Source organism: Chlamydotis macqueenii, chromosome 10, assembly GCF_036417535.1.
Source record: "Chlamydotis macqueenii isolate bChlMac1 chromosome 10, bChlMac1.mat, whole genome shotgun sequence".
NCBI classification, from domain to species: Eukaryota; Metazoa; Chordata; class Aves; order Otidiformes; family Otididae; genus Chlamydotis; species Chlamydotis macqueenii.
The window spans coordinates 2,837,547-2,862,360 of record NC_141565.1 but is presented as its reverse complement, the minus strand read 5'-3'; the positions used below and the strand labels follow the sequence as shown (position 1 = coordinate 2,862,360).

Genomic DNA, 24,814 nt, shown 5'->3' with positions numbered 1-24,814 from the left:
AATTGGAAGGGCTTTGCTTGAACTGAAAGGACCTCTGGTCAATTACTTTTAAAATTGGAGTTACTTAGATATTCAGAGGAATAAGGCTTTCTACACTTTAACCCAACAAAATGTATTGAAAAGAAGTGTTGAGTAGTTGTGAGTAATATAGTCAATCGAGTATGTACTTATCAGGCATATCTACTTCCACAGAATTCTGTTTAACAGCCGTCGTTGACCAAAATCATGGCAACTGCCAGTAGTGAGGCGCACCATCCTGTAGATCCTGGGATCTCAAAGCTGCAGTTTGCTCCCTTCAGTTCTGCTTTGGATGCAGGATTCTGGCACGAACTAACCCAGAAGAAACTCAATGAGTACCGGTTGGATGAGACCCCAAAAGTTATCAAAGGATACTACTACAATGGTAGGTGGGAACTGAGCATCTTGCTCAGTTTGCGTTTCTCCTGTCATTCCTCTGAAGTGTTTGTGTGACATATTTCAGGTATTTTGCTCAAACAGTAGAGAACACGGCTGGGTGAGCTGTGAATTCTGGTGTGTCTGTGGGTAATTTATAACTTAGGTTAACAAAAAGAGGGAGGTTAATCTATGTATTTCAGTTTATAAGAAGCATGTTACTGCTTTTTGTCCAGGTGATCCTTTGGGTTTGCCAGCTCGCTTGACATTGGAGTTTAGTGCCTTTGATGTGTAAGTACGTACTGTGGTTTACTTAATTCGCATGTGAAGACACTTTCCTTGCGTAACAGTAATGCTTTGATGTGTAATATTACTTAGACAAATTCTACATGAAAATAAATACACATTTCTGTGAACTCTGTAACAGTGGAGAGACTGCTCTGAGTCACAAACTTTAACTTCCTGTGTCTGAAGTAGTATATTCATCTGAAGGGCCGAATTTAAAATACGTTGGTAAGTCTCAAATTCACTCACTGTGAATTAAACATATGTGTCTTTATAAAATACTTTTTTTTTTTTTTTTTTTTCCCCCCGTTTCTTCAGCCCTTCTGTGTAAGGGAGGTCTTCTGGCTTCTGGTCAAATTTTTCCTCAGATCATTGTTTACTGAGGGTTCATCATTACAACTGGGAGCTCAAAATAGTTTTTATAATTCCTAGTTGCTACTTCGTGATACATTCAAAAGTGTTTAACCTTTATGGCTGGAATTCTGTACTTTTCTTTTACTCTCAAAGTGAAACATAAACCAAAGCTACTTGGTGTACAAAGCAGAAAGTTAGATGAGAAGGGAAATATTTTTTCCATATGGTTTTAATTACCAGCAAATGCCTACGTTAGTATAACTAACATCGGAACAGACGTCTTCATAGTTAATGTCTTGTTTGTTTTAAACTGGTAGATTATAAAGTTGTAAATCACAGAAGTGACTTTCTCTGCCTTGCTTGGTGAGGATGTTAGGAGCCTAGTGAGGCTTTGTGCGCTTTGAGGTAATTTCTTAGGAGATATTGTTCCATTAATTCCTATGTAAGAACTTCTAGGTACAATACTGAAAGCATATGCAGCAAAGTGCAATAGGAGGAGAGCCGTGATATTGAGAACAGGAATTTCAGATTAGGAAAAAATGGATGGTACCGTGGTATTTGAGCTCTCGAACGTTATGACAAAAATAAAATTATGAAAGATCCATTTATGTAGTGTTTAATTGTTCCTTCTACTGTGGTAGTTTTCTGTGCTTCTGTTTCTGTACTTTACGTAGTCAGCTTAGATTATCATGAAGAGTTCCCTTTTAGCTTTAAAAATTTCTGGAAACTACATCTTTTGTATTTATTATGTAACTGAAACATTTGCTGTATTTGAGTTTTAGCAGTGGTCAGAAATATCAGTTTGGGAGAACAGTGTTGAAGGAGTCAATGAAATCAGTCAGATCTGTAAATTAAGGGAATGTTGTAGGTTTTTAACCTAATTTGCATTTTAAAAGGGAGAAAAATATACACTGTGTTTGCAAACAGCAGCTTCTCCAGCTGATAATGTTACAAACTATGAAAGCCACTCAATCTTTTGTCTGGTTTAGGGTTCCTTTGGGATGTTTTTTAAACATAAATTTTTAACTGAGTAACTATGTGAATGAAATACTGACATCTAAATTTCAGTCTTAATATTTTTTTTCTTGGTGAAAATCACATTTGTCATGGGTACTTTATATTTGAACAGAATTTTAAAATCTTCAGTCTATGATTTAATGCCACCTTGCTTAGAAATAATACAGATGCCTAGTATAGTTTTGAAGTCATAATGTAGATGCGTATTTGCACAGGTTCTTGTACAAATCCACGTTCAATAAAGCATTATGATGATAAAAATGTTTTTGTTAGAACTGTTGTTAACTTTTGTACTGTGCCTCATCATCTGGCAATTTCAGGGCAACCTTGCACCGTAGGATAGCTACTGCTGCTACCACTGATCATTTTAAAGGCACTGGTATCCAATTCCCAGAGGTTTCTTTCTTTTATTCAGGAATGCTTCAATACCAGCACGTTGCTGTCCTGCTTTCGGAACGTTGTATAATACCAACACTTTTGAAACTTTCAAATCCTGTGATAAGAAATTACTTCTGGAAAAAGAAGCAAATGAGGTGAGGTTAAAAATCAAATCAGCTGGTAGAAAGGGTTTGGAAATAGCCAGTGCAGCGCTCACAGTCTCTGCCCCAAATATTGGAGATGCTGTCCATACTCACCCGTATAGTAGCCTCAGAATTTAACTTATTCTGGAAGGAATAGTTTGATGTTTGCTTTTTACTGTTCTGCACAAGAGAGTAGAAAGTAGCTAAATATACTTGGAGGACTTCATTCAGCATTCTACTAGGCCAGTAGCAGTGCTGTTGGAGCTACCAGTGACTTGAATTCGGTAGAGCGCATTTTAGAAGTTTATCTTGACACCCAGAAACCAGCAGGTGCCTGGTTTAAACTTTAGATTACTGCAGTACATCTGTGTGACAAAGTGATGGGAAAGCTCCAGAACAGCCAGGAGCCTGAGATAAAGCAAGAAAAAGGGGGCTGTCCAAGGAAGGGGCTACTCTCCTTGCACTGTAACTAGCTAAATTAAGTGTCATGGTTTGGGGAGAAGTGAAAATCAAAGTAAGGCAACCTTTTTCTTCTTGAGATACTTCACTTTGACCAGCCCTTGATTCCTTTAATTAGCTTGATTGTCTGCCTGGTAGCCTTGCATAGCAAAGTTTTCATGCATATCTTCACTCAAGGCTATGGATTTTTTTGTGTTCCTGTGGCCTACTGCTTCCCTGCTAGCGGTAGGTACAATACAGTTTTTAACTTTAGGGACACCGGGAAGGTCAGAATGTGTTATTCACTGTTGTATTTATTGTTACTTTGTTTGTTTTTTTAAAGACAAAGATCAAACAGATCTGCCTCATACAGATATTATAGCTTCTGTTTTCACCGACATGCAGTGTACTGTTTTCTTGCAAGTCAGCTTTTCTGGGCCAGATTTCCTAGTAGCTTGTTCACATATCTCGTATCTATAGATCTCATGAATGTAAAAGATGAGAGTACAGCAAAAGGTTCTTAATATCACAGTAGGTTCTAGTTTGTGCTGGTGTTAGTAGTCCATGTACATGAGGGGCTGTTCCTGATGATTGTTTGCTGCTCTGTGAACTAATGTTCCTCTTGTTCCCCAGCTTCTGTAATTTTTTTGTGTGAGAGAGTACATGTTTGTCTTACCTTTAAAATCCTTTTAGCATAGGTAATAGCATGGATGAGTTTAGTTAGGAAAAGATCACAGTGGATGACTGGGGACGTTAATTTCAGTATTTTTAAGGTAGCTGGAAGAATTAAAGATTTCTGCAGCTGCTCTCATGCTACCTCTTCCTTCTTGTCCCCGCAATGAATGACAGATATGGGAATCAATAACATCTGGAGCTGCTCTTGAAAACCCTATGCTCTTGAACAGGTTCCTGCTGCTGACATTTGCAGTGAGTAACAATAATACATCTCATACTTAGAGCACTGGAGTGGAAATGATGTAGTTTCTTTTTAGGAGATAAACTGTAGCAGTATTAGCGTATTAATGTTACCAGGGTCATTCTTGGACATTTTAAAATGTCTGAAAACATTTTAAGAAAAAACTAATAAGCCATGCTCATGTACAGATATAAAGTATTTTAGGATGTATTCTTTAAAAAATGCTGGTGCTGTCTCATATTCTTTTCTACAAATGTGTAAGATTATCTGACAGCATTGTAGCTGTTAATAACAGTAGAACAACGGTTTCATGTTTAACAAATTGAAAGTTTGAATAAATACTACTCCAGCTAGCAAAACCTGAAGTATTGTACGTACATTATCTGTTTAAATCTTAAATAAAAACATATACAGAGAAGGGAAATCTACTATCTTTTTATTATTTTCTAAAATCGTAACACAGCACCTAGTGAAGTAAAGAGAACTATGGTTAGTGTGGTTAGTGTGATCAAACATCAATTACGATTAGTATTCCAAATTGTAATTTACTTTGATCTATATGTTTATTATCTAATTTTACGTATTTTTTTCTAGGATTTAAAAAAGTATCATTTCTATTACTGGTTCTGCTACCCTGCTCTCTGCTTCCCTGATGGAATACATATAATTCAGAAACCAGTGTGTCTTAGTGACAGATTCCCATTAAATCAGGTATTCAAAATACTAAATGTTCTGAATTCTGTGGCGCTAAGCAATTTTGTGGGCTGTAAATCTTAATGTTATTGTTAGCACATACTGAATTAATGTGATGATCTAATTTCTTTTAAAATCTTCACTCTTCCATGTGGGCTTTTTGTTTACCTCTTTTCTCATTATTGAATATAAAATCTCTCAGGTTAATATCACTTCAGCTTTATTTATTTAGATGCAGATGTGGCAGACAACTCTTGAAGAGGTGTTTATGTTCTTTTTAACTTTTATATACAGCTTGTTGGATATATAGCTATGTTTTTGAAACTCAGTATTTTTTTAAGAAACTTTTAAAAGGGACATCTCCTGGGAGAGCTAAGTCATTAACAATTACAAAATTGCTAACAAAGTGCGTGATTGGGCAAGACAAAGAACTGGATAGGGAAGGTTGGTTGGTTGGTGTTTTTTTTTTTAGGAGAAAAGTTAACAATTTTTTGTAGGTTCGTTCGTATGACAACGTGAAAGGATGGAAAAAATCAGCTTGTCCGCATGTGCCTTTGTGGTTTGACAGAAGTTAATGCAAAACCTTGAATGACTTTTTAATGGCATAATAATCAGTGAGAAACAGTTTGGGTTTTTTCAGTGAAAAATGCTTAGTTCCCTTCTCAGAAGACCCTCGTTAGTTCTGTAGTGATAAACAGTGTACAAGCTCCTGCCATGATCCAAAGACAGAGTTTCAACTGAACACTGAAAATTGATTCAGTTGTCTTTTTGCTTTTAGATTCAAGGACTTCAGAAAGCATATGATGAACTTTGCCAGAAAGAGGGGGTTACAGCCTTGCCTTATTTTTTGATCAAGCATCATGACAATTCTATCGTGGTATCTCTACTGAAAAACTGGGACTGCTTCTTCCAAGATCAAGGGGGAAAGGTAATGAGAATTTTGTGTCTTTATAATCTACAAATGTTTAATTTACAAATGATTTAAAAAGTAGCTATAATACTGAGCTGGACAGAATGGTTGGGAAATGAATAGACTGGGTAAATAGCTGAAGGCCAACAGCTTGGATTGATTTTTGTGTCAAGTGTGTCTAGTACTTACGCAAAAGCCCAGTTCCATCAGATTAACAGTCAGCGTGAAAACAAAGTGCTTCATGCTTGATCTTCCTCATTATCAAAACAGAAAGAACATAAATTTATGAAAGAGTTAGCATAACGATTAAAGTTTTCCAACCACTTTACCTATTATGCAATAATAATGCAAAACACTTCTTTTATTGTTTGTGTACTAAAAATTGGTACTCATATATTTTGTGTATTTGTTGGTTGTGGTAACAATAATCGGGGAATACTACATGGGAGTTCTCCTCTTTCAACATCTCTTTTGCCACATATGCATGTTATAAGAATGTTCAAGGTAAATGCTTTTTAATTTTGGAAGATAGATGGGTTGTGCACCAGAAGACGCTGGAATATTTCTTCTTGTTAACTGCAGAGATCACGCATGTCCTTTGAGTGTAAAGTGACTACTGTCAGTTGCTCTCAGTTAGGGAAGAATTATAATGATACATGAAGCAGATGTCGTCACAGCGAGAGTTGGCTGGTTGGTTGGCTTTTGTTCATGTACTTTGCATTCTGTTTTGGATCATGTTGCTCAGTTGCTGAACTTCCCTAGGCCTTTCTGGAAGCTTTACTGTCTTTATTTTTTGTGAACTTTAAACTTTTTTTTTATCTTACATGTCACTGAAGTGTTAGGAAACAAAACTCCGAGTTATGGTGAAGAGCTAATAAGTGCAAAAAATACTTTTTGTTTGTTTGTTTGTTTCAGGAGGTCTTGTCACATCTTATAAAAGTAATTTACTTCTTATTTACAGTACTTGATTTTCAATTATTTTTTTGCTTTTCCAAGTTTGTTTCTCTGAAATTAAGACCTAGGTCTGCAGTGTGTTGTAAAACACGACTGTGGAGTTTAAGATTTTTAAATGGTAGTATAACTACAATAATAGGTCACAGGTAAGAGTATACTTATTTAGATAGGGATGTTCTCAATATGAGAGAAATCAGTAATCATCTGGAATATATTCCTTCCTTAACATTTACTTTGGAGGGAAGTGCCAAAATTTTAGAGCTGTCAGACAGAATTTATTGCATCAATACTGCCTGTAGAGTTTGTTTGTATTTCAGTGAGCCAACTGAATTTGCTTCCCTGGAAGAAAAATATGTTTTTGCTATTGTTGAATTAATTTTCTGCTAGTTCATGAAATTGAGTTGGTTTACTAAGGGGTCTTACGCCTGCTTGAGCCTGCTGCAGTTGCAAAGCAGCAGCACTGTATAGCTGGGAGGAGGGATGGGGAGTGGGCCCCTGTTTCTCCTATCTGCATCTGTTAGATTGGGACACCTCAGTGACTGGTAAAGTTGAGACCAATTGCTCTAAGTCCATCTACAGTCAAAGAAGCAGGAGAGAAGAGCTCTGTAGATGTGAGAGACACAGATATCGCTAATGATGGCCCAGTTAAGCTTTTCAGCATATCTAAAGGTGCAGGTGGTGGCATCTTTCTAGTCTCTAGATGTGTTTTGGTTCTGCATTGACTGCAAAGTAAGTTCCTAGTTTAGAAGCCACAGTTACGAGCATGACGCTACATCACTTGAACAAGAGACAGAACGTCCAGTTCCTTTATCTAGATACCATCTTGAAGGCTGACTTTACAAGGGACTTTTATGCTGTTTTTCCTTTGGCTCGACATCTGCCAGCCTGTCCCCTTTCACTTTTTGATCATCCCAAAGTCAATACAGAGTTTTGTTTTGAGAGCAAGGCTTCGGAGGTTGGGCTTCTCCCACGATGGTGCGTTTAAGGAGAGTAAGGAAGGTGCACATCCGGTAGTGACAAGTGAATGTCCATAAAGAAGCTAAATTGAAAAATCTCAAAGCTGTCACAAACAGTTGACTGAAATCTAGTGTGACCATGTATTAAACATTTGTAAATACATAAAATGTGTATGTATGCCTTCTTTGTCCAAAAGTTTTACATAAAAATGGCCAGATAACTTTTACTGTGAACTGAATATCACTATGGATAGACGATGACTTCTCATTTACAGCAATTTTATTTATTGCAGGTGACAGTTGGAGTTTATGATCCATGTAATTTATCCCACTACCCAGGATGGCCGCTGAGAAATTTCCTGATCTTGGCAGCCCACAAATGGTATCTATTTTATTATTTCCAACATAGATTATTTATTGGTTGATATCAAGTTAGACATTCCGCCCCCCCCCCACCTCCCATGGCACTTTACTCGTATCACTCAGCTGAGATTTAACTTTCAGCTTTGACATGACTCACCTTCAATGATTCTAATTTTGCATATTACTCTGTTTTTTACTTCTGTCAGTCACAAGTTTCTACTATTCCTAATCCTCACATGCTTGCATGTACCTGTAAGTACTTGCTTCAGGCCCTGTCAATACCCTTTAGCTATTTCAAATATTATTTAAAATATTATATGATTTTATGTAATTAATCAGTGCCAAGTAATAGTAGACTTAAATTTTGAAAACATGCTCTCAGATTTTCTTGTAGTGTACCTTCTTGAATTTTTTGTTGGGCAGATGTTGGGAAAATAGGACATAGTTTTAAACTCTGGTATTTGAAAAAAAAAGATATCATTTAAAGTATCATATAAAATTGAGTTGCTGTAACAAAAATGTAAGTGTTGCATTTTCATGGTTTTGGCTTATACATTTCATTACAAAGCACAGAGGATGGAGAAGAAATGTTCATTTAGGTAGCTGAACTGTAGTGTAGAATAATGTGTAAATGCCCAGAGACCTTAACACACCCTGAGATGCAGACGTTTTTAGACACTAAAGTTCTATTTGTTTTATTTGGGGATTTGAATCATAAGGAGGAAAAGTGATACTGTATTGAGAACTAAGAGCATCTTGCTTGGGCCATGGCAAAGTGCATCATGTCACCTGATGTGTGCTTTAGTGCCTCCCTGCTTTTTATTCCTCTACGTATTCCGTTTGTCAAGCAGCATTGTAAAAATGACAGAGGACAAGCTGATGGTGTCATTTTTTAGGGCTGTTTCACAACAAACTAGTAATTTTCACATACTAAGCAATTGTTTGTATTTATACCTGATAAGAACAACAGGGTTCTGGTACTAACAGAAAAAGCCTTACTCAGAATCTGCAAGTTACTAAGCCTGGATAAAATAGCATTTGGAAGAAGTCCCTTTCCTATTAAAGAAGTTACGTATCTGTCTCTCTCTATCTTTTTTTTTTTAAATGGCAGGGGCAACATTCTCCAGTCGGTTGAAGTGCTCTGCTTCAGAGACAGGACCATGCAGGGGGTGAGAGACATAACACACAGCATTATCTTTGAAATAAAACTTCCGGAGAGCACCCTTGGCCCAGGTAATCCATTTAAAAAAAAAAAAAAAGAAACAACTCTTTTCCATTTTTTTTTTCTCCCTCCTCAATCACTCTAAAGATGGAAAAAATAAATTAATACTACAAAATCATTGTTTATGCTAAGTTATTGCAAATTGATTTTACGTTGTTTGAATTTCTGTTAAATGGTTCCTTCTTCAGAAAAGGAAGAGGAGAGCATATTCTCTTTTGAATTTTTCCTCCTTAAATTGTGTTTCAAATTTAAAAAAAAAATAGTCAAGTCCTCCTGGTGTTGTATGAAATAAAAACCCCAGGCAATTAGCAATTAGTCTCTTTTTTTCTTGTTAAGTTTGCACATAGTCCCTCAGGTAGAAAAAAATGCCTGTGGTAGTGGATTTGTGTGATGCAATCTTTTTATTTCTAAAATGGTAGAAGCCTGCTGCAGAGTGGAATTGGTCATTCAGTCCCATAGTGAGGCAGGCAGATGTATTTTAAAGCAATAAGCTTGTAAGATTAGAACATAAACTCAGGCTGCGTACAGGACAGTAACACAAAATTTCTCTACCTCATCCAAGAAGTTCTGAATACTTTACATATTGTTGTTGTGAATTGTTGAATTATTATATAATTAGGATATATCATTCTCAACTGAATTTACACATGGGGAACATAAAGAGATGATTGAACTTGGCAAAATTTACTGAGTTCTGAATTATGAATTTACTGAGTTCTGAACACTGCAGTCTGTTTAACATTAACGATCCGGAGGCTTGATGAGGAATGATGCCATCTCTGTCCTAGGTTTGAAGCAAGCTGAACAGACAGAAGCAGCACAGTGGACACCTGGGAGTAAAGCACTTCTCCAAGAAGCAGTGCTTTCAGTTGATGTAAACCAGCAAAATTTGTATAGCAGTATGTACTAGGTTGTTAAGATTCAGATTATTCACTTACAGGTTTAGAATTTGCTTTTTTTCCCCCAAGATTAAATCCAACAAAATTTCTTTTTTCTATCTTGTGATATTAAGGCTTTCATTCTTTCCCTATTTTTTTTTTTTGATATATCAAACAGGTTGTCCAAAAGCTGTTGGATGGGAGAAAAACCAAAAGGGAGGCATGGGTCCAAGGATGGTGAATCTCAGTGAATGCATGGATCCAAAAAGGTTTATTATCTTTTAAATTTCTGTAGCTTTCTTTACTTGAGCTTAAGCCATAACTAGTTGAAATGTGAAATGCAAGGCTGGTCTGTCTCTGTTAGGTAAGAGTGTACAGTAACACGTACACTGTGTATACTTTGGGCAGTCCTGTTGGGGGCAAGGATCTTAATAGAGCAGAGTGCACTGCATGCAGCAGAAGTGTTTGCAGTTTTGACTCTAGTGTAAGATTTCAAATGCGTCGTATTTAAAGCTGAGTGGAATGTAGGCCGTAGTGTTACAGGCCTGTGATTTTCATTGAAAGGCCTGCAAGTTGTCAAATATAATGAAAATAAGCCTGTGTAAAAGTTCAACCTTTTGGCATTGTTAAGGTGTAACAAAAAGCTCAGGAAACATGACGCTAGTATTATTTCTCATTGTGCACATGATGTACGAGCAGTGGATTGCAAACAGTCTAGTTACACAGCCTGTTGGCTCGTCTGCTTTCACTGACTCCGTGTGTGTTCTTGACTCTGCAACACTGTAGGAGTCTGTTGATCTAATGGTTTAGGTTAACATATTTTACCTATGAAGCTAAGCCATTTTTGTCTTGCATTGTGACAACTCAGAGTATGTTCATAGACATTAGAGAAGGTTTGTCTGAGGGCTCTTAATTCTTTACATAAGTGTAGCTTGACCTTTATGTGTGCTGTTAATTCCTGTAGAGGCTGTTGGTAATATGCCAGCCTTGGAAATTGTGATCTTAAATCCTTGTGTGACAAATAATTTACTGGATACTGCAAAAATTACATTTATGATGTATAAGGGAGTCTGAGAACTTACTTATATACCTGATTTGAAGACAGAAAGGCAAAGGAATTCTACAGAGTTGTATGAGAGGGAGTAGAGGGATAAGCATTACCATTCTGTGTGATGCAATATACTCCTTTGGAAAGGGGAAGCAGGAGAGTGAATGAGATAGTCATGCTCCGGTTGTTTGGTTTTGTTTTTTTTTTTTCTTCTGACATTTTCCTCTGCCAGTTAACATTCTATGGATGATTTGTGATGGTCTGACTTGATAAGAGTTTTAACACTCTGTATTCTGATGCATAAAAAAATCTGACATTAGGTGGAGCATGAATTGCCTACCTCATTGTCCTTCCACAAAGGTCTGACTCCATTCCTTAGAGGGCAAGTGTAATATTTCCTGCTGAGGACAGATGTAACTGGATGCAGGAAACTATTTTTTTTTTTTCCGATCTCCTTGCCATGCACCTTTTTATTAGGTGGAAGTATGCTTGGGGGACTTTGTTTTCGTATTACCTGTATGTTGAGTTACTTTCTCACCTGAAAAAAAGAAAAAAGTATTGAACCTCAACTGAAATAAAAGTAATTGCTTTGGAGAAACACAAGAACATTCAGCAGTGTGTTGCTGTTTATTTTGTGGTATAGGTTAGCAGAATCATCAGTGGATCTTAATTTGAAATTGATGTGCTGGCGATTGGTACCTACTCTTGATTTGGAAAAAATTGTGTCTGCAAAGTGTCTGCTGCTAGGAGCTGGTACACTGGGTTGTAGTGTTGCAAGAACCTTGATGGTAAGTCCTGAGTTAATCTTAAAAATAATCTACTGTTTCTCATAAATTATACTTTTTTTTTTTTGAGCAGCTGCTATGGCACGTAAGAGAAAAGTTGTATTCCTCTGTATTAATCTACACATAATCCCTGTTAGTTGATGTTATAAATGCAGAGAAGAGGTAAGATATATAGCCAATGGAAATAACTTGAAGTTCTACTAATGGCAGAATAGCAGCAAATAAGAGAACCTTAGCAGAATAGTAATTTGTTTTGAATTTACATGAGAAAAGACTGAATAAGAAATTCTGGAACAAATTATCAAGCTAAAATGATCAAATTCACGGTGAAGCACTTGAAATAAGTAACTGTGGTCATATTTACTTTCGGGAACGTTTATCACATCCCACTGAATTCAGTAGGGTTTTGGGGGATTACTGCGAAATGATGTATCTGGACAGACTGAATTTTCTTTTCTCTTAGTTCAGTGCAAGTACAAGGTTGTTGCTGTGAATAGCATAAAGCTTTTGTAGCTTGTTCTTTCTGGAAAAATTGGACAAAACTCCTCTTGAGTTTCTGGCGTTACTCAAAAGTATATGGCTAAGTCCATTGCACTTATCATTATTTAAGTTACTTTCTTGTTTAGGGTTGGGGTGTCAGGAAGATTACATTTGTGGACAATGCAAAGATCTCCTACTCCAACCCGGTACGACAGCCACTGTATGAGTTCGAAGACTGTCTTAGCGGTGGGAAGCCGAAAGCACTTGCAGCAGCAGACAGACTGCAGAAAATCTTCCCAGGAGTGGTAAGATCAATATTTAAAATGTGTTACTGTATTCCTTGGAGGAGCAGCAGTGACTTTAAATAACTATTCCAAGTTCTGGTAGTTAATCATGAGTGGGAAAAATACTACACAGGCATTGCATTGGTTACTGACAAATCTAGAGGTGTTTTACTTCAAGTACTCAGTTCCTGTTAAAGTTTGAGACGATGAATATTTGTAATAATGAAATATAATTAAAGATCACCTGAAACATCTTGTAACTCATTGATGATGAAGTAAACTTTTTTCCTGTCTAGTGTGTCCTAAGGAACTTTGAGTCATGGCTGCTTTCAACACTGTGTTTTCCCGCTCTGCTCTCAAATGTGAGTTGAGACACGTTAGTTGTCTACTATGGGAGCAGAAGGTCTTGAAGGTGGTAATAAATGTATTGTTGAGATTTCCTGTTGTGTGTTACACACAACATTTGCAATCTGGTTTAAGCCGATTTTCTACATAAGAGGCAAATATTTAATTTTTAACTGGTTATGCTGCTGTTGGAATGAAATCACCAAATGTTGTTTTAGAAGCTTTATGTTGGAAGGCTCACCAAGGGCAGACTTTATGCTCTTTGACTCCAAGGATGTGTATCACACGCACGTTATTCAGTGCACGTGTTTAAACACACCTAATTTTCACTGCTGAAAAGAAGTAGATTTAAAAAACTCGACTTAGAAGTGTTTGCAGTTCTCTTAAGTTTCATCCTTTTGGGAGAAGAATCAATATGGCCTGTAATTTCAGAATAGACATGCTCTCAGCTTGCTCTGTCATGAGCACAATTTTTTTAATACTCATTTGGAATGTGATAGAAGCCACTCAACTGTTCATAGTTTTTGTTTTGGAATTGAGACTGTCTTACAGTTGGTAGCTATAGTTACCAGAGCTCGGCTGGCAAACAGTATCTTAACCACTCAGTGTCGTAAGCACGGGTTCTGTATACTTACAGTGAAATTCTGTATTTAAAATGTTTCTGATGGTGTTACTAGTCGTAATATTATTGAGAGGTGTGAACAGTGGGATGTAGATTTGTTACTTGTTGGTGATCAGTGTTGTGAACAAGCTTTACAGAAGATCGTTTCCAAACATGTTTAGGTTTGACCCAAGGATTGCTCTGTGTTTTTGTTCTATTTTTAGCTGTGTTCATCCTATTATTGTCATTATTTATGAAATCAATATTGGTACTAAGCAGTAATTCAATGAGTATTTCACTTTATGAACTTTTAATAAGTAAATCAGAAGACACTCTCTGAAAGTTCCTAGAATTGTATTTAACCTTGCTGCACTATAGTGTTATTGTTACTTGATAACATTAATTTGGTCGTAGAAGTTTTAAACAGTAGGACAAGTACAGAAAAGAAAGCATCTTTGCAGCATGACATAGAGCACCAACATGGTGCTGACTAGCTTTTGTGTCACATGGCATTGTGTTGCTTTTTAAACTTGAGAAAAATGAAAATAGGAATATTAGGAAAGAATGAGTAGTTTAATTAGAAGAAGTAAAAGCTGTTTGGGGAATCTTGATTTATACAATTTTGCGCATGTAGAGACAAAGACCGAAAGTTAGTGTTATGAGTTGTCTTGTCAGAAACAAAGACCAGACTGTGCTACGGAATCTTGAGATTGTGATGAAACTTAAAAAAAAAAAAAAAAAAAAAAAGACTTGAAGAGGCACTTCCAGTAATAAGAAGGAACCAATAGCAGTGCTTTAGTGAGCCTATATCAGTAATGGTAGGACATGTGGTGCCCATAGGAAAAACCCAGTTTTCCTATTCAATAATAGCATATACTGTGTGCAACCCGTACTCTATATGTAAGGAATTTTTCCTCTACCATACAGCTCAAATCTTCTGCATCTACCACTGTTTTCTTAGCACGTTATCGCCACCAGTGTTATGCATTCTCTGTTGTTTCCTCACGCCGTGGGTCACATACTGATCAGCCTTCAGTGGGACTCCAGCCTAGTTTCATAACTTTGTGGCACGAAGGATGAGACAGTTGCACAGATCCTGTGTGCCCATGTGATAGAATGTTTCTAATATTTTTTTCGATCAAACTCATTTCTGCAGTAGAAATTGTGGAGAAGAGATATCATGTTTGACCATCAGTAAATACACAGAGAATCAACTTGCTAGCATTAACAAGAATGAATAGGGCTCAACAGTAAAAACTCTGGTTCAAACAGTTAATACTGTGGTGACGGCACGTGAAAGTGGTGAGGTTTAAGCAGCGGGCCAAGCACATGGACTAACAGTAAGTCTTTAATTAGCCTGGGTAAAGTCTTGGTGCTTTGGGGTGGTTTGGACAGTGTATCTAGAGATTTTTATAACCCAACGGATTTTGCTAGACTTCTCAAAATAGAGCTGGACGTGTTACTGCAGACTACACTGTTGCTTGTTACCAAAACCCGTACTTATCAGTATAAACGTCTTTGAATAAAAAGATGAGTGTCCTGGATTTTGAGCCTGCTCGTTTCTCTCGTACTGAAGGAGCAGCCAAAGCTGTCTCTTGCTGTTTGGAAACCTACATGGCCCATTCAAGCCTGTGGGAATCCAAGCAGTCGTGCTGGTTCTGAAGGCATTTCTGTGCAATTCACTTGCAATCTAGTGTACTTTCTTTGATTTCAGTGTGAGTAGTATTTTGCACACAAAATGCAGTTTCTCCTGGTTGACCTTGAAATGCTTGACTGCTCTATGTAAATTCTTTTTTATTTTTTTTATTAATTTTACATCCTTTCTAGTTGGAAGAGTAACCACCTCATCATTGCAAATGAAACAAGAAGGAATGCTTTGGGAAGGAGCTTTGAGTTGTTCTATTCCACTTCTAAGATTATAATTAACTGTAGCTTAGAGTTTTATAATAAAAAAGAAGGGAGGACCCGGAAATAACAGACTTTACGGATTCACAGCCTTTCGTTGCAAGTAGGTAAAGCACAGAGTCATTCATATAGTTGCTGTGGAATTTAACTCTATTGACTCTTTTATGCAACCATTTCCTAAGTATTCAGGCATGGAACTCCCGTCAATGCAGCATTTTGTCATCCTTTGTATTGTACTGCATGGGGGGCCGCTTTGTGTAGGTATTTCCAGTAGAACAATTTAATGATGGCAGCGTCCTGTTTCTTTATTTTCTGTGTACCTGCCCACAGCACACATCCGTTCAGGTTTAATATATTGAGCACCAATATCTTCCAAGTGACCTGAGCTATGGTTTAATAAAAAATACAGAAAGTTAATAGAAATGTGAATTAAAATGAGAGAGAAGGTTATGGTAGCGCCACAAATTGCAGTGTTTTACTGTTGGTCTGATTTACAAAAAAAAAACTCCACCAAAACGAAAGCACTGGAGCCTCAAGCACAGCTTTGGTCAGCTGTCAATGAAAGTGTTGAAAAGTGCATTATCTTTTATAATTTTGCATATGTCAATATGAAGTCCCTTTTTTTTTTTTTGTAAATAAGAATGTGATTGTAATACTTTATGGAATGGTAACTAAATAGGATTTTGTTTTGGATGATTTGGAGACATTTTAAATCTCCTGTTAGTATGAAGGTTCTGGTCTTAAAATCTAAGTATTTTTGTGAAGCAGTCAAGCAGAATTCTTTTTGTCATGTAGAGACTCCTTGAGGAAATTTGGAATTCTGTGGAATAAGGAACATCTGTCTCTGGGGATATATACACATTTGCTCTTTCTTAAAATACTGTGTGTGCCATCACAAGGCACCCCTTTAGCTATTTTTGCCAGCGTTTGGCTGCAAAAGTGTCTATCACCCACTTTTGCAAGTGACTGGTGTCTTTTTTTTTTCAAGGGACATTTATTCAAGTAAAATTGAAGCTATTGAAGCTGCTAGACTTGTCTGTGTTCCTACAGCTACAGTCACTGGATAGATTTTTTTTTTTTTTTTTTTTTTTTTTCCTGAATTCGGGTAAGATTTAGTATTTTATAAACCTTGTTACTGTATTTCCGTGCAGCTAGTTTTCAACCTACTTGTTTACTTGTTCGTTTTTGTTTTTTGAATGAAAATCTACCTCCTAAGTCACCCACTGTGTCAGTTGTACTTATCTGATGAATCAGCGCTTGTATGCAGTACATGGACTTGATGAGTTATCCATAAATACAATATGGATTAAGTTTTGTGTTCCTGCCACGGCTTTTTGGAGGAGATAGTAACAGTGAAGGTAAAACCTGCAGAAATTGTGCAATGCCTGTGCTGGTGATGCAGAACCCGGGCTGTCCTCACTGGGACACGGTGGAGCTGCCTGTTAACAGCAGAGCAGCCATGTGGACTCTGCGTTTTTCCCCTTGGAGATTGCAGAGGGGGCAGGGAGGAAGAAGGGGCCAAAAGAAAAAGGTACATCCTTTGGTATGGTTAGTGCGGATATTACCCAAATTAGTTTTCCCAAACTGCTATTCGTGTCTGTTTCTTTTTATCTTCAGGGATATTTGTGACATACAGAATGTATTCTTCACCCTTCCGGCTATTTGGCTGACCTGGATTCATGAGTTGTGCATGTAATTGGTCTATACACAAGCATGTTCCACCAATGTTCCTTTATTCTCTTCCCATGAAATTTTATATTTGGTTCATCCAGCTTTTAAATTTTGGCTTAAAAAATTTTGACTTTTAAATTTTGACTTAAGTTGTTAGTTGCTTACAGCACAGTGACTAGCAAGGAGACTTTGGCAAGACCTGTGCTTCTGTAACATACATGAAGGGTCCATTATTCCCTTATGGCAGATGGCTGGCAGATTGTGTTAACGTATTTCTGAATGAATGAGTTAATTGTTTGCATTGCATATGCATTGTATATGCTTATTTGGCTCTTTAGCCGTTTTCTGCTCAGTATGCCTTGCCCAAATACGGAGTTGGAAGAGGCATATGTTTCTGCAATAACAGGCTGTTTCAGCATCTGCATAGTGCAGGCCTCCAGACATCCAAGCACTGGAGTAACAAGTCTCAGAAGTTATTTTCCTCTATATCAAGTTCACATGTGGCTGGTGGAATTACATGAAAATCACTCGAGACTATTGTTCTTCTCATGAAGAATTTAAGACAAACAGGAGAATATGTGATACTTTGCATCTGTCGTACTGTAATTGAGCCAATATTCAATATCAGAAATATAAACTACGTCCCGTTAACATTGTGTGTGAAGTGACTGCAGAGATAATCCAAGACAAAGAGTGTATCTGAGTTTAACAGCATGATCATAATCATGTATAAGATCTGTCTGCTTGCTTTTGTAAAGATGTTTGTTACCTCTGGGATTAGGAGCGTTTCAGCGGTTTTCTTGTACTGATTTGCCAGGCCTAATAAGGCCTTTTGAGAAACTGGTCTTGTTAGTTCAGGCACCGCACCACCTGTACGTGGTTGGTCTGCTCTCGTGACCCAAACTGGCATCTCTGCATTGAGCTGCTCTGTTCCGCATAAATACAGCGACCGAGACTGCCATTCCACCAGAAACTTTAGCACTGTGCTTCAGTGCACAGCACTCATCTACAGAGAGGTTTACAGAAGAAAGTTGCCATTCTGCCAAACAGTAATTGAATTTGTACTCTGCAGTTTTGTATTGAACTTTTTCGTATGTTTATCTTTTTCATATGTTGTTTTCTGTCTGACTCCATCTAGAGTTCTGAAGGCTTTAACATGAGCATTCCTATGCCAGGCCACCCAGTGAATTTTTCTGAAGTAACAATGGCACAGGCTCGGAAGGATGTGGCTAAACTTGAAGAGCTTATTGATGCTCATGATGTTGTTTTCCTGCTAATGGACACCAGAGAGAGTCGGTGGCTTCCTGCTGTCATTGCAGCCAGCAAGAGGAAGGTATTCTGCCATACCTTGCTAATAACCTTGTCGCTGTATTTCAGCTCTTGCATGTCAGCCAGCTATGTATACCTGAAATAACTTTATGGGAAATTGAAATATTTGACCAATCTTTCATGATTGTGCAGAAATTTTTTCTTGTTTTCTGTAGCCTCAAAGGTTCTGTGAAAGACAAAAAGAGAATGCTGAAAGAAGGAAATAGGAACTTGTATCACAGTATGGTAAAGGTTGAAAGAAACCTCTGGAGGTGACCTGGTCCAACTCCCTGTTCAAAACAGGGCCAACTTGCTGCATGTTGCTCAAGGTCTTGTCTAGGCAGCATGTTTTGAGCAACTCCAAGGACACGTATTTCAGGGTAATACTAAGAGGGTACTAAGGGTGTTATAATAAAGAGGACTAAAGTCATTACAGTAATGATCGACTGACAGGGGATGTGAATTGTAGAAACTTGTCTGAAACCACGTTTTCAAAGTGTATCTCAAAAGTGAAGAATTAGAAAGTGAATTCTGAAATTAAAGAGGTATGCCAGCACTGTTTTGGGCAAAAGTTGTTTTTTCTCATTGTCTTATTGGAAAACATACTGTTGAGCGAGCCAGTGCATCCAAACTCTGCCTGTTACTCTTATTACAGTAGTGTTGAACGCTTCAGCTGTTTCTGTAGCTTAAAAGTAATATCCTCATGTTATAGGCAAAGAAAAGTGGAGAGGGCTGCAGTACATGAAATTTAGATTCTACATTCTTATATATATATATATATATATATCTTAAAGTATCTAGAATCACAAAGGGTTTGGATTGGAAGGGACCTTCAAAGCCCACCCAGTCCAACCCCCCTGCCAGGAGCAGGGACATCTCCAACCAGATCAGGTGGCTCACAGCCCCGGCCAACCTGGCCTGGAATGTTTCCAGGGATGGGGCATCCACCACCTCTCCAGGCAATCGGAAGCTTTATCGATTATACTCTGTATATGAGATCAGAGAGACTGTATGCATAAATACTTTTGTAGTCAGAATGTTAAAACCTCTTTTGTGGCCAGTATACAGATCTGGTTAGATGAACCAGATTGAGAAATAAAACGTGAGCTTAACAGAATTTTTCCGAGAGAGTCAGGAGAGTGTATGGGGAGAAGATTTTGAGGCATTTTTTCCTGTTCTGCAAATCTTACTGAGGATTAGATAGGAACGATAGAGCCTTAGTATGGCATCCAAACGCTTCCTGTGAAAGAATATTCTAAATCACACAGGGTTTGGGAAGCAGCATCTTTCTCCAAATTAATGCAGTGTTGAAAATATGGTTTTGCTGACGAATCCAACTAAATTATCTTGAATGTTTACTTTCCTTGCTGTCATGATGTAGACTTTAGTAAAACACCCTCAAGTGATCTTGATATTTTTAAATTCATTTAAGAATTGTGCAGCTTCATGTTTGCTCAGTTAAAATAGCACAAAATCAGCAATTGCAAGTATTAAGCTTTTAACCTGTCAGCTTAACGCCAGTGCACATCCTGTGTATTTTGTGGCCGTATTTTTATGTCCATAGCAACTTACTAGGTTGTGAACTTAACACAAGAGAGTAAAAGAAAACATACATATTGCACAGCTGAGTCAATGTTGTTTCTCCATCTTTGATTTTTGTATTTCCTGACCTATGTGTTTTTTGTTTTTTTTCCCAGCTATACCAACTCTAGGTTCCTAATAGTTGTTAGTTGGTTGTGGTTTCTTTTTTGTTTCTATTTCTTTCCAAAAAACTGTACAGTAGAAAGGAGAGAGAATGAAGATTTGTGGTATTTGCAAACTAATTTTATCTTAAAAATTCCAAGTATATTCGCCTTTCTGCTGAAGCTCATGTTCATCTGAACATAACTAAATTTCCTCTGCACCTGCTTTGGAAGCAGGTTTTTTCCAGATCAGACGGTTCTCTCTCTTTTTCTTCTTAACCTGAGGTCCTAAACCATTTTCTTTTCTTTCATTCTTTCCTTGTTTTAAATTGATTTCTGATCCAGAGCAATAGGTTTGTATGTCTTTGTAGCTCAAAGGCACTTCCCTTTGCCAGTGAAAAGATCAGTGTGTCCCTTTAGCGAGAACTTCACTGAAGTACAACTTCAGGTGTAACTGGCTGTGTGGAACTGCTCAAGTTATCTAGTTAATCCTACTGTCTTTTCTGCACTTTGCACCTGTGGTCTTTCAGCAATCTTTTGTCTGTTTAAAACCAGCACAAAAACCACGTAAAAAAAGCAAGTTGGTAAAGCTGGGTGTTGAAACTGGAAAGTGCCAGCCTACTATTTTGGGTGTATGATGGTTGGCAGCTGTAAGCAGTATCTGCACTTTTATATGCAGCCCTCCCATCTGGTTCAGTCAGGCCAGGGTTGTTTTAATGATCTCCAAAACTTTTCTCCCTACATTTGGCTAGCGAGCGGTCCCTCACTGTATTTGCCTTACAGTAATCAATTCATACTTTGAGGACAAATTTTGTAATTTTTGTGACGGTTCTCTGATATTCAGTGGTGTAGTGTGTCTGCATCACAGTGAATTGATTTTCATAAGTGTCCTGGTTCTGGCTAGGATAGCGTTAATGTTCACCTGAGCTGGTAGCCCCTATGGCTGGGGCACCCAGCTGGGATAGTTAACTAATTAGCTAACAGCTGGGGTTAATTTACCCAAATTAGCCCAAGGGCTGTTCCATCCCATCTGACATCGTGCTCAGTGTATCAGTGAGGAAGGTGCTGAGTGGAGCCTTCTGCTACTTGGAAGAAGCTGGCTGTGGAGATTTGTTGTAAGCCATTGTACTGTATTTGTCTTCCATCACTGTTTTGTTTTCTTCTGTTATTGCTGTTAAATTTACTTTTTGTTCAGTCTCAACCCACGTGTTTTTGCTGTTTTTTTTGTTTACCAGTTCTCCCTCCTGTCCCACTGGAGGGTGGGGGCAGTGAGAGAGAGACTGTGTACTCTGGTCCCGTTCGGGGCTGAACTGCAACAATAAGATCACTTTGATGTGAGGAAATGGAGTTCTCTGTCACTGAATAAGCACAGCACTGAAATCTCAAGGCATTCAAACTGAAATGCTCGGTTTCTGCTTTTCAATGTGCTTTATGTTGATGAACACCTAATGAGAGCTCTACTTCAAATGTGAATTTGTATGGCAGCTGTAAATCTGAAGTACTGCTGAGGTTTGGACCCCAAGGTCTCAGAACAGGCACCCAGAAAATTAAGACCATAGTGAGTGGTAATCTGTCTAAAGTTCTGTAAGGGGTACGTGGGTAGTAATAAGAGTTGATTTCCCCCACGTAAACATTCAGTTGCCTTGGTCTTTGCTCTTCCTGCAGTCCTTTCTCCCAAAACAAGTATCATAGACAAACACAGAACTCAAATGTTAAATCCCTATTCCTGCTGAGCACTGGAACTGTCAAAATTTTGCTAGATTTTTTTTTAAGACATGTCAAAATACATTCTTTTCCATGTCTCTTTATCAGAAACAGATTTTTTTTTTCTTTTCCTAAATTAAGAGTCAATCAATTAGGTTCAAATAGTTGCTGGACCGTAAACTGAAGAGAGAGAAACAGTTTATTGTAGTGGAAAGTGTTTAGCAGTATTAATAATTTCTTATAATACCAGCTGTGCCATGTTGTTCCTATTTTGAAAATGGAACACCATCTTCAGGTTTTACAGGTAGATGTAGAGAGAAGATGCAGTCTTTTAGTTGTCTGCTGTAGACCTGGCTGTGCTACCACACAGATTCAGCAGCGTGGTTCGACTTCAGGACTTAGGAGGGAATTAACTGCAAGGTTGAAAGTGAATATCCAGAAATTATTTGGAATACCAAGGATGATGATGAAACTCACAAACTTACTAGTTAAGATGGCTAATTCTTGACAGCTTCCCTCAAAGTCCCTCTTTTAAATAATTCCTGGCTGTAAGAATGAAAAATGACAAACTGCTGTACTAGAATTTCTGTCTAAAATATCTGCGTATGAAGCAGTATGTCTTCCTTTATACTTTACTGGCTACAGTCATTATTGTGTAATTGGTTTTACTTTTTGCTGTATCTAAATCAATGGCTGTAAGTTTAGTAAAATCTGCTAGTTTAAGTGTTGGGTTTATTATATTTTGGTCATAACGTATATAGCTTCAGACTACTCTGAGCACTTGTCACAAACTGGAGAGAAAGGGGAAAATGGTGACAGTGTAATTGTGTACCGCAGCTGCTTGTGCTCCCCATGTGACTAAACAGATGCATATGAAGACTGTAAGTAATCATTAATTGCTTTCCTCACTGAGCAGAGGTTTTCTTTGGATAGCAGACTTGCATTTCATGGCTTTGCCACACAGGAGTGACTCATTGAACAGGAGTTACATTTCAGACACCGTGAACTGAAAAGACTACACAGAGCATTTCAAATGAGGTGAATACTTGTTATCGGTAGCCACTGTTGTGCTTAAATGGCTCCTGGAATATTTTGGCACTTAGACAGTACGAATATACAGAACATGCAGCAAGCTTCAAAGTAAATTCTGAGCTGGAACCAAAACACATTTTTCCAATAACTATACTAATCGTTGTATGAATATTGGGGCAAATTTGGATATACAGATGTTATTTTTTTGTTGTTGTTGTTAGCAAGTACACATACATTTGTGTAACAATTAGAAGGAGTCAGTGATTTGTATCAAATTTCCATGACAGACACACCAAAAAAAAAAAAAAAAAAAAAAAAGATAAAGGTTTGTGGACTTCTGAAACAGGCTTCTGTTTTGGTGTTGTTTTTTTTCTGAAAACTTGACAACTGGGATTTCACACTTGTCAGAAAATCCGTTGTTTATGGCTAGGGTGATAGGTACACAGGTTGGTCATCCATTGACAGCATGTGGGGTTTTTTGACATTTACAGTGCATAAAACCTTGAGGCCTTTTTTTTCCCCCCTCCTCTTTTGGCTTACTGAAAATTTCTTGTTCTCTCTTCATTGTGCACAGTTGGTCATCAATGCTGCGCTGGGATTTGACACATTTGTTGTTATGAGACACGGACTAAAGAAACCAAAACAGCAAGATTCTGGTGAATCATGTTTCAACAATGCCTCTGCTTCTTCTGATCTTTTGGGATCATCACTCTTTTCAAATATCCCTGGCTATAAACTGGGTTGCTACTTCTGCAATGATGTTGTGGCACCAGGGGATGTGAGTAAACCCTTATGCAAGCAGCGATTATGTATCTCTTTTGTTGTGACTTGAATTTTTATTTCCTTTAAATGGTGTTTCATAAAGGGTTTTGTTTTATGTTGATGTACACGGGGTTAAGAAATAGCTCATCTTTTGTTCAGAAGATCAAATAAATTAATTGCACAGAACTGAAGATGTGTAGTAGCGCAGCTAGTTACTTTTTTCTTTCCTTTAGAATTGTCTGTCTTTGTAGTCTACCAGGGACCGGACCTTGGATCAGCAGTGCACGGTCAGTCGGCCTGGATTAGCCATGATAGCTGGAGCGCTTGCAGTGGAATTAATGGTTTCTGTTTTACAGCATCCAGAAGGGTGAGTCACTTCTGGATTGGTGTTCAAAGGTGCTCTCTGAGAAATAAGATTTGTTTAATATGATCTTTTGGGAGAAGGAGGAGGAAGTACGCATTAAGCAGGACAATTTGTAAGGTATGAAGTTGCTTATAAATTAGTGTAACGTATAGGATATACCTCCTATATTACTGTCATTTAACGGTGTTTAAGAGAGAGCTGATACGTGAAATCTGAAGTTTTTATCTTGGAAACCCCGAGTTTTCTCTCTTTCTGGGTTTCTAAGTAGAAAAGTACTGAGAATATCTCAAAAGAAAAAGTATTCCTGTTAGTGGATCTTGGCATTCCTTTGCTCAGGAGAGTGTTTGAGTGTAATGAGAAGCTATCATAAGTGCTTTTGTGACATGAAGGGCTTCAAGATAAGCTAAATATTGCAAAATCTTAATTTTAGTTAAGTGAGTTTGATACAGAAATTACTCTGAAATTCTGTAACCTGAAAATTAGGCTTGTTTTCTGTCTTCAAAATCTGAGAGGAAAAGTGAGTTAGGAGTTGGACATGAGTATGTGACCAGTCTCTGATTCTGAAAAAGGGTTTTTATATTCCCATGCTGAATCTTAGTTACTATGAAACAGATTTTCCAGATAAGTTCCTTTCCAGATTCTAAACTGTAACAAAATGTCTTGAAGCTTACTGGAAATTTTGGCTGTTCAGTGTGTTGTCTTGTTCTCATTTTCCTTTTTGGATTTTGGCAGTGGTTATGCTGTGGCCAGCAGTAGCGATGACAGAATGAATGAACCACCTACTTCCCTTGGACTTGTTCCTCATCAGGTAAGTAATTTCTGAGTAAATACTTTAGTTAAAAAGCTAGGAACTGGTACAAAGCAAGCATCACAAACTTTAGCAAAAGCATGTTCTATGCTGATTTCATACCGCGAAGGACCGACTCTGTTTGTTTAAAAAAAA

General features: G+C 37.7%; 1 protein-coding gene across 4 annotated transcripts in view; it reads left to right on the top strand.

The window, feature by feature from the left end:
* ATG7 (autophagy related 7) overlaps positions 1 to 24,814 on the top strand; it is a 103,748-nt gene that overhangs the window by 3,173 nt on the left and 75,761 nt on the right. For 2 of the 4 annotated variants that reach the window (XM_086755704.1, XM_086755706.1), the window contains exons 2-16: positions 193 to 403; positions 630 to 684; positions 2,465 to 2,582; positions 3,858 to 3,935; positions 4,519 to 4,635; positions 5,396 to 5,545; positions 7,731 to 7,819; positions 8,912 to 9,033; positions 10,079 to 10,169; positions 11,592 to 11,736; positions 12,360 to 12,518; positions 18,158 to 18,352; positions 23,320 to 23,523; positions 23,759 to 23,874; positions 24,604 to 24,679. In XM_086755704.1, the coding sequence (XP_086611830.1) occupies positions 226 to 403; positions 630 to 684; positions 2,465 to 2,582; positions 3,858 to 3,935; positions 4,519 to 4,635; positions 5,396 to 5,545; positions 7,731 to 7,819; positions 8,912 to 9,033; positions 10,079 to 10,169; positions 11,592 to 11,736; positions 12,360 to 12,518; positions 18,158 to 18,352; positions 23,320 to 23,523; positions 23,759 to 23,874; positions 24,604 to 24,679 (1,893 nt within the window). In that variant the 5' untranslated portion in view covers positions 193 to 225. Of the gene's footprint in view, positions 1 to 192; positions 404 to 629; positions 689 to 2,464; positions 2,583 to 3,857; positions 3,936 to 4,518; positions 4,636 to 5,395; positions 5,546 to 7,730; positions 7,820 to 8,911; positions 9,034 to 10,078; positions 10,170 to 11,591; positions 11,737 to 12,359; positions 12,519 to 18,157; positions 18,353 to 23,319; positions 23,524 to 23,740; positions 23,875 to 24,603; positions 24,680 to 24,814 lie in introns of those variants that run through there. The other 2 variants (XM_086755707.1, XM_086755708.1) reach the window with 2 other exon arrangements.